This window comes from Aspergillus fijiensis, assembly GCF_003184825.1.
Source record: "Aspergillus fijiensis CBS 313.89 unplaced genomic scaffold BO72scaffold_50, whole genome shotgun sequence".
Lineage (NCBI taxonomy): Eukaryota > Fungi > Ascomycota > Eurotiomycetes > Eurotiales > Aspergillaceae > Aspergillus > Aspergillus fijiensis.
This window is the reverse complement of record NW_024469026.1, coordinates 90397-101613: the sequence shown is the minus strand read 5'-3', so window position 1 is coordinate 101613 and position 11217 is coordinate 90397. Positions and strand designations below refer to the sequence as shown.

The window sequence follows — 11217 nt, the reverse complement described above, 5'->3', positions numbered from 1 at the left end:
GGGGGGGGATCGGTTGATTGATTAACTGATTTCATTTGATATTAATCGATTTACATCGTACGACGACGGCGATCTTGTCAAAACTCGAAGAGTCGGGTGGTGGAGAGTGAGGTGACATGGACAAAGGATGTTATGTTCCTGATAACAATGCAGCTATGTACCATGTACCCTGTACCCTGTACCCTGTCACTTACCCTGTGCCCTGAGCGACCCTGATCTCGAACGGTTAGGCTTGCCGAATTGCGTGAGAGCTTAAGATCACTCGCTCACATAGAGGAAAGAAAAAGGGAGAGATGCGGAATGCCGGGATGATGTGGCAAGGTATGTAGATATGATATCTTGTTTGTCAAAATTCAAATCGGGAGGGTGGAGGCCCTCCGAGGTCCAGAAATTGATTGTTCTGGAACTGGTCGGGAATGAGGGATTGCGATTGTGACATCCAGCCGAAGCATGGACTACCATCACCGTCCAGGTACTGTAGCACTGCACAAGCATCCAGCCCATGGAACACTGCTACGGAGAATTGTCCCTCAAAGAGGTGGTTGCACATGATCACCACGCTGGGTCAAGTGACCTTGCCAGCTAAGACTCATATGTGTAATCACCTTTGATCGCCCGTGGATTGTTGCTCGCCGAAAGTTCTGGACCTTCTCGCCGGAATGCCTTACCTTAGGATTAGGATTAAGGATTTGACCTTTCCAGGTGTCATCCATCTTACTTACCGTAGGATGTGCTCTGCCTCGGAAAAAAAAAAAGATGAGGCTCAGAGATGAACTAACCAATCAGTTGCAGACTGATCCCTGCACTCTCGTTGAACAGTTTCCTTCGAGGCTTGAGAGGCTTGGGAGGCTTGGAGGCTTGGAGTACCTTATGGACTATTAGCCTCATGCATTCATGCAGCCATGCAGTCATTCATGCCAATCGACCAGGATTAGACGGATTTACGGCTTACAAGCTGAGGGTTTTGCTGGAAATGACGGCGGCGGCGGATGCTGACTGTTCCACCTTCAGCCAACCATCATCACCAGTCGCTGACCGACCGACTGGGACCGCGGTTACTTACGGCCTAGTCTTGCTTACCCGTGGTCAAAGAAGATGGACTGTATGCAGTCAGCATCAGCATTACCACTCCGTATTTAGTGTACAATTCTTCTTTGCTTGGTTGCCTACCTCTACCTTCTTCTTGGCCTGGGCTCCAGCTGGGCTCTAGCCAAACGGAAAGGCCGAAAGGGAAAGGACGAGAATCCTTGTTGTGTGTGAGCGGGTGGAACAGATGATCTGCCGACGTGAGTGTCCGATTCAATGCTCAATGGAAATTTAGTGATGAGATGATGAAAAGACGAAAAGGACAAAGCTCGGTACCATCTCTGTCAATCCACCCTGCCTTCTGACTCGCTCAGCCAAAGTAACCCGTCATTAATGTCATGCAGGGATCTTCGACCAGAAGGACAAGACAGGCAGGCCTTTCGTCAATGGATTGACATATCCCGTGTTTTCCGAAAGCCGACTTGGTGCTGCCCAGACTTGCAAACCCCCCCGTCTCAAAGGGACTAGACCCAAGGGGGCAAAAATGAGAGAGACAAAACGGGAAAGGGAAAAAAGTGTGGACGGTGGGAAAGCAAAGGCTGGCAAATGGAAAAAGGGTAAAAAGAGGGGGGGGGAAAGAAAAGAAAAGAAAAAGGAGAAGGGAAGCTTAGTCGACGTTCCAGAAACTGTGGAAACTTCGACCTTGGTGCGACGGTTCGGCCCAAGATCCAGACTCTGAAGCTACGCTTCTCATAACCCTCATCAATCCGAAACTCCTTGACCGATGATGCATGACGGCTGGTCGATGTCCCCGTCATCCAATTACTACATACTATACAGTACTTTAGCCTAGCAGTAGAATTTGGGAGTCTATCGAGTATTGACCACACCCACAAAGCATTATTAACATCATCGCTGCAGGTTAACTTGAGGAGAGAAAATTAATTATTCTGACAGGGCAGGGCCCACGCCGCCCTGCAATCATGTCTCTGCTTGCTTGTCCCTTTTCCCGGCTAGTAGACCAGGCAGTTGAGGGAATGTCAGTCAGGGGCCAAAAGCAAAAATCACCTGCGAGTCATTGATTTTGCCAGCAGTGCGGAGACGTTAAGTCAAAGCTGTTACATGGGGGCAGAATGTGAGGCACGTCTTGGAACTTTTATGGGAGGGGAAACAGATGATAATTTACTGAATGGGGGAGTTTTTGTTTGGTTTCTTTTTCCCTTTTTTTTTTTTTTTTTTAATTTTCTTGGGGCTCTTGGGATTCTCTCCCGTCTCTCCTCTCTTGTCTTCCCTTCTGGATCATTTTCGAACATCCAGCCGAGAAACACGGAATCCACTGTTGAGACTTTGGCTGCCACCAAACTACCAATAACGATGCCATCAGTGATGCCCAGGATCTCAAGCGAAGGATTGTTACGACTGCCTTGGGTCAACAATGCTGATTCGCCTGACTGCACCTGCACCTGGCCTGCCCCGTCATTGCCACACACACTTGTCACCGGGACCATTTCAGGTACCAAGAAGTCATTGAAGGTCGATTCGTACAGCAGTGCAACTGGTGCCTCTCATTCGACGACTGACTGCATCAGAATCATCGTTCTATACAATCCGGGCTCCATCTGAGCCCCCTCTCCCCGTCCCGTGGCCCGTTAGATGGCATGGAACCCAAATTTTAATCTCCCTGGCCGGGACTGCGAGGACCATTCGCAGAGCATGCTTTATATTGTTCTTGCAATTGCGGTGATTTGATTGTCATTAATGCCTAACTAACCATACGACGCCGGGACTGCCCTTTTTCCCCGTTCCTCACCACTCTCGTACTCAGTCTCTCTCGCCTACAGTCCAAGTTCTCCTAGTCCCAAACACTCGCTGGCTTGTTTCGCATCTTGACACTAGATCTCCCGTGCTCCATCAAACAACGGATATAAATCATTGAGATCCCTATCTCTGCAATTAACTACCTTTATTTTCCGTTTCTTCTTTCTGCCCTCCAAGTCGATTCAGTTTCTTCACACTGATAATTATTGATCGTTGATCGTTCAATTTTGGTCTCCTTCTTTCATCCCTTCCTTCATTCCTTTACGGTTGCATTTTCAGTGGTCTTCACGTCCATTTTGAATTTTGCTTATTTTTTCTTTGGGTTTATTATTATTTTTATTATTTTGTCTCTCTTTCGCCCCATCCCACCACCACCACCCACTTTAGTGGCGCAGCCCAACCTCAGCGCTAGAACCTCAACGGACCCCCGGCGCGGCGCTTGCGATTCCTTTTTCCACCAAACCACTCACAATCGAACACCCCCCTTGCTGGTGTCGCTGCAGGACAACGGCCTTGCGATCTTGACGTAATTGCCCCGTGGCGTGGAATTGGGTCTAATTTCCTTTTGGGTCCTAAGGTCCTAAGATTATTATTATCTATAACTGCCCTTACTTTTCTGGACTATTTTTTTTTTCGGATCTTCTGGAATTTTTTTTTCTGGGGTTTCCTTTTAACTTGGCCTGGTTCCGCTTCGAAGTTGTCGCCAAATCCCCAGCCCTAGAAAAAGCTCCCTTGACGGGATTCATTCAGCTCCGGCCTTCCAGTCAACCGTGACTAGTACTCTCATCCCGCAACTTCTAACACCTGCTTTCATACAACACTCACTCGACTCGACGTCCGATATTCACCATGTTCTCCTGTGCCAACTATCCTCGTGGCTGCCGTGGCCGTGTGAACATTAATGGCGGCAAATGCCCCGACTGTGTGGTATGTTCGTCCCCGCCGGAAGCTTACTTTGCCCACTGCCCACCTCCTACTCCCACCTCCTACTCCCACCTCCGACTCCCACCTTCTACTCCCACCTTATACTGACTCATGGACCTACAGCAATTGAAGCTCCGTCACCCTCGGTCAACTTCTCCCTTCGCCCAACCCAGAGATTACCGTCGAGCCCTGCCGTCGGAGATCCTGAGCGACTCACCATACAAGGAGATGATCGACCGCTGCGCATGATGAATGACCTGATGGCAACATTGCGACGGGCAGGGGCGCAACGGATTATCTCCCGGATCTCTATCGATTGAATGGCGGGGGTCCTGCCGGCTGGGACCGATCCCCGGAGGCCCTTGTGCCCTCGTCCACTTTTGCTTCGCTTTTCTTTTGCATCTTAATCATGTGCTCGGACTGAAATGCATTTCTGGGAGTTTGGATCGATCATCTTCGGGCTGAGAGCGGCGTGAGAGCGGCTTTGTCGCATCTCGACCGATCGCAACGGTCGGACGCCTCTTTTTTCTTTGCTTGGCTACGCGCTCGCCATCGCCCGCCATCGCCCGCCATCACTCGCCAACGTGGTATCGCCATTCCCGACGGACCCTTCCGAAAGTTGGAATGCGCATGGACATCTGCGACGCGATTCTTGTCATCGTGTTTCGCATCGGCAAACCGGAGTCACAGCATTGGGTCTACAGGGGTTCCTTTGGGTTGTTTTACTGGGTGGTTTATGCGGGTTGACTGTGATTTGGGAGTCCCGGAATGGTCTATCGCTGGTCTACAGCAAAGACACGACAGGGATCTGAGTACCTCTCGGTCTTCACGATGATCAGTCGATCTTCTGGATGGCGCCAAAGAAGAGAAGTCAACTTGGCGCGCACGCAACTGGAAATCTCTGCTGCGGGCGGGCAGTGGGCGCAGGTGGAATTTTTTTTTTTTTCTTTTACTTTTTCTTCTCTCTTCTTCCTTCTCACTATCCTTGACTCCCCCCTTCATCCCCAGGTCCTTCTTTTGTGCGTGGTCATCATCACGACTTCATCAGTTCATCCTGACATCGTCTTGTAATTCTTCTCTTTGTCATGTCTCTGCTGCTTTCTTTGTTGTAATATGCGTTGGCCGATTTACCCATACCCAATTCGGCTACCTGTACGATCCAAGGTACTTCCTTTTTTCTACTTGTCATACTTGAATATACCCTATTTCTTTTTTTTTTTTCTCTTAGCTATGATCATGATTCGTGTCTCGAAAGTAGGTAGCCGTCTTTAACAAAGAAAGCCCGAAATTCGCACCTATTAGCTGGTCCCTACTAGCTGCCTGAAACGGACACCGAGTGAGCAGACGGACGGGTTGGGTGATGGGTGATGTATGGTGACACCATTCCTCGGTAGATCGATGACCCTCTCGGGATCTGCTTTGAACCCTGTTTTCCCCCTCTCTTACTTTTGCTTCTGCATGTTTCTACGCTGGTCTGTTGTGAGCAGCTGATCCCTTCCGTCTTGGAGCCCGTGATGCCTGCAGCAGCAGCAGCAGCAGCATCTCACCACTTGCTTGGAAGTACTGTACCTTTGGACTGTCCATGTGACCGGTCCTTCGAGCCAGGAACCCTGCAGAGTAATACGGTGGTATTGTCGTCGTCGTAGCCTGGGAGTCGAAGTCATCATGAATCAACCATTAGTAAGGACCAGTCCCGAGGACCATCCGTGCGCCGTAACTTATTATCCGTCACCGTCAGCTGTCATTCGTTTTTGGGTGAGTGGGCGTGCGCGCGCAACGCACGAATTCCCGGGCTCCTCCTCCCCTCAGCTCCCTTCTTGTGACCCCGCCCCGCTCGGCATTGCCCGGACCGTTGCAGCTTGTCTTCTGCTTTGCCTTACCTTGCCTGGTCTTGGTCTTCCGATCACCCGTGCAAGAGACTAGCCGTACAAGAGAGAAAATTCGTGTCAGCACGGAATTAATCGAATCAGGATTTCCGTACTCCGTACTCACTGGCTTGGGATTCCTATCTGTAGGTAGCCTGCACTGCCTTCGTGTCAGCCTGTTATATATACTACTAACAGTTATTTTAATAACAACATCAACACGGATGACCCAACCAACAGTACAGCATCGCCTCAGTCTCCCGACACGGTATAGATGACTAGTACTACTTACTGACCGACTGATTCATTTTCTGGATGTGTACAGTACACTACAGCCGGGTTACCCAGCCTGCCGCTAAACGTCAGGAAATATCTTCGAAGTCCCTACTCACCCGGTCAAGTAAGTCAACGGCATTGATCCACCATCTGCTACCCGGTCCCCACTAACTGCCCTCCCCCGTCTTCCCACCCCCTCACTTGGGACCGTACCCGCTCCCTCCCGGTGGTCTGGCACATTCGATGAGTATGCTGGTAAGTGGTGTGACAAGCCTGTCGTCCTTCGTTCCTCCTCTTCTGATCGTCATCATTCAATCAAACGGCGAATACTCCATTAGACCTACTGGCAATGTGGATGTCTACGTCGCTGTCAATTTTCCTGCTTCGTGGTCCCCTTGACGTCAACTCATGCGGGGTAAAGGGCCACGGCCCTTTTGGAACACGATCAAGCTGATGCAGGTGGGTTGGACGGACCGGACGAAGTGATGGATGCACTTCCATGCCGGCTGGGATGAGAAAAGAAAGCCTCGGCTCATACCTGGCAACCACCAAAGCACCCTCCCTCACCGCTGCACAGAGTCAGAGCGGCAGACATGCACGCAGCTCACTACCAGGTACCCTCAGAGAACTACATGTACTGTGCATGACCCACCTACTGTACTGTAACTTAAACATCCAGTCCAGTGCATGTCATCTTCCACCCGCGAGACGCAGCAGAACGACCAGTATTATGAGTAGATGACAGCCCTTGCAGCAAAGTAAGCATAACACGAGAAGAAACATCGCAACCCCCCTCCCCCACTCGTCATTGACATTGACATCGACTTGTGGTGGCCGGTGGCGCTCAGATCATCCTTATCCTTACGTCTTATTGCTGTATGTACATGGTATGTGCTATCTTCCGGCAAAAGGCTGGTGTGTCGCTTATGCAGCCACGATCGGCGTCTAGACCTGCCTGCCTTGGTCTTCCCGCTTTGCGGGTGGACTGGCTGGTTGACTGGTTGACTGGTGACCTGACAGACAGGTCTGTGTTGGCTGGATGGCTGGATGGCTGGATGGCTGGCTGCAGATGATCTGCTCTGCGTTCGCCTCGGGGGCGACGCAATGCGCGGCGCTGCGCTGCGCGGCGCTTCGGGGTTGTGGCTGGATTGGAGGGGTCTAGATTGGGGGTGTTGGGTTGGTTTTAGAGATGCTTACTGTAGGGTGTGGTGTGGTGTGGTGATGGGTGTTGCTTTGGGGAGTACGGTACATCTTTTGAGATGCGGGAAATTGGGCGGGGAGATAATACTCATTGTAACTACCTAAGCTCTGAAGTCCAGCTCGCGGGTTTCTGGGTCTAAGTAAGTGGGCACTGCCGGGTTTACTGGTTCGAGTCTTTCCGGGCCCGGCTTGTTGGCGGGGTTTGGTTGTTTGGGGGTATATGTGGGCTACACGGGGCAAGGATCAAGAGCGGTGCTATGATGTTCGAGCTTGGAGCTTGGACGGTGGGATTTGACAGCTGAGGGGGGTGGATTGATTGATGGGGTATAATTGTATGGAATATTGGTAAACTTATAGGTCCAGTGGGTTACTGGGTCGTTATCATGTGAGAGCTGAGTGGAGGACAGGGTCGAGACCGGTCGAGGCGGCGGTGGGGTTCATCCCTGTCGTTCTAGACTTTTCTTGATTAGGATGGGCGCGAGGGTTGATACTGGTGTTTGCGGTCGTTGTCTGGCTTGGCGGGTTGAGAATTGGTATAATGACTTGGATGACTTGCGCTTTTTGCTCTATATGCGGTGATCAGATAAGCTTTCATGTCGTTGTGGCCGGTCAATTGATGCTCGGCAGTAAATAGAGGTCTCTTGGTGATTATGTGGTTACTGGTCTCTGAGGAAACACCTTCTTGAGTCGTCGGTAGTGCATCTTAGCCCATAGCTCAATTGCTGCAACCATTGTCTATCAGACTATCAGATATAAGTTAGAAGCAAAACAATGGGCCACAGAGTATGAGGGTACGGTACATCGCAAGCTCCCGAGTCTGACTTCACAACTTCTTCATATCGCAACCATATGGACAGCACCACGATTCACGCCTCTAGACCATGTGTGCTTCGCAAGAGCTTCAGGAAGGTCGTGGAAGGTTTAAGGAAGGCGCAATTAACGCGCCTCATCTCCAAAATGCAATCGCTCAAACGTCCCTTCCTTAGCGAGATGGCACCCACGCGCATACAGTCTCCACCCGCCGTGAGCGTCACTCTTCCAAGCCACATATCGATTAGCGAGTATCACAAGTCCTTGATATAGGTACTTTCGCAGTTTTTCCAGTTGGAATCAGCAATCCTCCGTCGTGAGAACAATGGATCGCTTGCGAAGATCCAAATCTGCGCGCTCCGTCCGGCGAAGCCACCGCAGCTCCGTCTCCAGCGACACCTCCGATCCTGTTGTAGCGCGACAACACGCCACGACAGCTGCCTCTCTTGCGGTGTTGCGCTCCAAGTGCTCTTATGACGCTCTGGGCGGCCCTGAAAGCATGGCAGTACCCTCGAGAAGACACCGATATACTAGATCACGGCAAAACGCAAGCAATGTCCCCGTGGACAGCGCATCTTCTCGCCCCTCAGTCACCACGGACTCCAGCACACACGATGAGGACTACACGTCTGCGACGCTGCCTTCCATCAGCGAGTTCCAAGGGTTTGATAGCCAAGACTATTTTCTGCCCTCGTCTTATAGACGTCTGCGCAAGTCGCGGTCCATGTTTGCCACTGGACAACGTTGCTCACGCATGTCTCACGGACTTTGCTCCCCCTTCAACGATACTACGACTTGTGAGGGCGATCAAACCTCGCGAATGACACGCACTTATGGCACCTTGCGGCGTTCAATGTCTTTTCTCCGCGGAGAAAAGCCGTCGGCTGGTCCGCTGCGCCATGTGCAGAGTCATGACACGGCAATTGACCTGGCGCGCAGTCAGTTTCAGCAGCAGTCGGCCGACGACTCCCCTCAGACGGAACAGCTGCGGCTGTCTGTTCCTAAGACTCGTCGGGAGCATAGAGCATTCAGGAAAACGCTTCGTCCGACCACATCAGCCGCGGCTGCTGCCGGCACGCCTTCGGCTCCTCAGCCCAGAAGCGCTCACTCTTATGGAAAAGCGAGATCTCTCTCTTCGTCCATCAAGAAAAGAATCAAGAAGGTCTTGGGTCTTGCAAGACCATCTGCGGGCGAGGTCGAGGCGCAGGGGGTTACTCCATCCCGCCAGGACAAAACACAGACGAGTGCCAACGAACTGAGCACTAGCTGTTTAACGCACAGCCCCCACACCCCACTCACGACTTATATTGAAACCGATGTACACACGAAGCAGTATCCAGCAGCCGAGGTTGCTGAAAGCTCGGAAAGCTTGGCTACAAGCCGCTCTCGCGTAACAAGCTGGGCAGACTCGACCGTTGCCAATACTATCGTGACCGGCAACATTGGTGGTCGAAGCCATTTGTCGGTAATTGAAGAGAAAGTCCATTCGGAACAGACCCTTGCAGGGGCTCCGTCCTATGAAAACAGCCCCATCTCCCACAGTAGCCCTGTCAGGCCATCCAGCAAGATTGACAGCCAACAATTGTATTCCGCTTTGATGAGAAGGATCGGCGAGGGCATGGCACCGGATGCAAGCGAAAGCATTGCCTTTGGTCATGTCAAAGAGCATCGCATCGTCCCGACGCCTGCTGCCTCAGTAGCTGTGCGTCATAATGGGCAGACCGTTCGGATGATTCCGAGTGATGAATCCATCCCATCATCCAAGTCCTTCATCACTGCAGATGCCGGTACGGTGACTCCGCCGCGGCGGTCACAGTATCCTACTCAATGCCTCCCAGAGTCCTCCTGTCCTGACAAGAATCGTTTGAGCACCTCCTTGATCTCTGGTAACAAGGGCATTGCACTCTCAAGGGCTAGCAAGCCGCCTATAGAGGTAGCCACTGGACACCTGGGCACCCTCGACCAACAAAGTCCGGACGCAGCTTCCGACTCTCCCAGTGTATATTCTCGCTCCACCGGCGGCAAGTCGCTCGATCCAAGCAACGGCGAGGTTTCCTCCCAATTCCCCGACGAGCCAGGAACGGCTACGATCTACGACACTCACCGAGCCACCTACTGCTCCCCGAAGTTCTATCCGAGAATTCAAACACGTCGAGCATCGGCCCGGCCAAGTGCGGACTGGAAGCACTGGATGCACACGGAGATTGCGAAGATTGAGAATCTCAACCCCATCCAATCTCACTATCGCGAGAATGCACAAATACAAAGCGATGAGGACGATATGTTCGGTCAAGCTTCTACTCGCTGGATCGAGAGAGCTCAAGGAGCTGTTTTCATCGACGATGATATGTGGTCGGATCGCAAGGTCACTTCGACTAGCAACTTTTCGCGTCCCTTCAGCCGGTCGTCAAGTGTTCAAACAGTAGTAACCACAAAGAAAGATCAGAACGACGGACTGGTACCCCCGCCACTGCCCTCCAGACCGATATCTCCAAGCTCTACCTACCATGCGGGTAGGTATGGCCCCTTCCAGAGTCAAATCGATTCTCGCAGGGAAAGTACTGCATTGTCGCCCATGCAGACAATTCCAACCAACCGCTTCCGGATGCCTGAGTCACCCACACCGCGAAGAGACAAATCCGGGGTATCATCTCAGAAGGTGGCGAGTACCACGTACGGCAGACATCCGGCCAGGTGTCCCCCTGCAGCGCGAGATTCCAAGTCCCTGCATAATCGGACGGGTCGAGGATATCGCGACCACCGACAGCTGACCAATGAGAACATGAAACTCGAGAGCGACTATCATGACATCAAGGTTCAGGATACTCCATCACCGAATTCATGCTCGCCAATATCGAGCAAGCGTATGGTGGAGATGTTTTTGGAGAGCCGACGACGCCAGCCTGAGGTGGAAGCGACTGATGGGGGTGCTGTGAGTGCCTTCATCTAGAGGTTTTGGTCCTGGAGATATTGTTCTGCAAAAGACACTTATACCTTGTGCTGATGAATTGTTTACGAGCCGTGGCTTTTGTTCCTCCATAGATGTATGTATGCATGCTCTTCAGGGTGGCTATGGATAGTTAGTGCTATGAGCGATGGATAATTAAACACGCCGTATATGTTGGTGCCATGGGTTCAGAATATCCTTATCTGCTATATCTGTTTTTCTCTGTGTTCAGGAAGAAACAGGAGTCAATGTCAATTGGAAGAGTCAGGGGAGGTGTTGGTGTTTAGTAGTTGCTTAGCGGCGGGCCAAGCAGGCTGAAAGGGACTGAGAGGGACTGAAAGGGACAACAAT

At 51.6% G+C, this 11217-nt stretch overlaps 4 protein-coding genes across 4 annotated transcripts; all 4 read left to right on the top strand.

The window, feature by feature from the left end:
• Positions 1–1258: 1258 nt before the first annotated feature.
• Positions 1259–2217, top strand: BO72DRAFT_450824 (uncharacterized protein). Its single transcript, XM_040945345.1, has 2 exons — positions 1259–1286; positions 1340–2217. Exon 2 carries the CDS (start codon positions 1571–1573, stop codon positions 1763–1765), a length of 195 nt encoding a protein of 64 aa, XP_040798293.1. The 5' UTR covers positions 1259–1286; positions 1340–1570; the 3' UTR covers positions 1766–2217.
• Positions 2218–3693: 1476 nt separating this feature from the next.
• Positions 3694–4017, top strand: BO72DRAFT_499193 (uncharacterized protein; the record flags this gene model as incomplete). The annotated part of the gene is made up of 2 exons (XM_040948828.1): positions 3694–3771; positions 3892–4017. The coding sequence occupies 2 exons, from the start codon at positions 3694–3696 to the stop codon at positions 4015–4017; spliced, it is 204 nt and encodes a 67-aa protein (XP_040798292.1).
• Positions 4018–5321: 1304 nt separating this feature from the next.
• On the top strand, positions 5322–5761 carry BO72DRAFT_450821 (uncharacterized protein). Its single transcript, XM_040945344.1, has one exon. It carries the CDS (start codon positions 5434–5436, stop codon positions 5689–5691), a length of 258 nt encoding a protein of 85 aa, XP_040798291.1. The 5' UTR covers positions 5322–5433; the 3' UTR covers positions 5692–5761.
• Positions 5762–7901: 2140 nt separating this feature from the next.
• BO72DRAFT_450817 (uncharacterized protein) lies at positions 7902–11211 on the top strand. Its single transcript, XM_040945343.1, has one exon. The coding sequence runs from the start codon at positions 8245–8247 to the stop codon at positions 10867–10869; it is 2625 nt and encodes an 874-aa protein (XP_040798290.1). The 5' UTR covers positions 7902–8244; the 3' UTR covers positions 10870–11211.
• The last annotated feature ends 6 nt before the right edge of the window (positions 11212–11217 follow it).

Coding starts and splice junctions, on each gene's coding strand:
- BO72DRAFT_450817 (XM_040945343.1), top strand. CDS start 8,245: ATGGATCGCTTGCGAAGATCCAAATCTGCGCGCTCCGTCCGGCGAAGC.
- BO72DRAFT_450824 (XM_040945345.1), top strand. CDS start 1,571: ATGAGAGAGACAAAACGGGAAAGGGAAAAAAGTGTGGACGGTGGGAAA.
- BO72DRAFT_450821 (XM_040945344.1), top strand. CDS start 5,434: ATGAATCAACCATTAGTAAGGACCAGTCCCGAGGACCATCCGTGCGCC.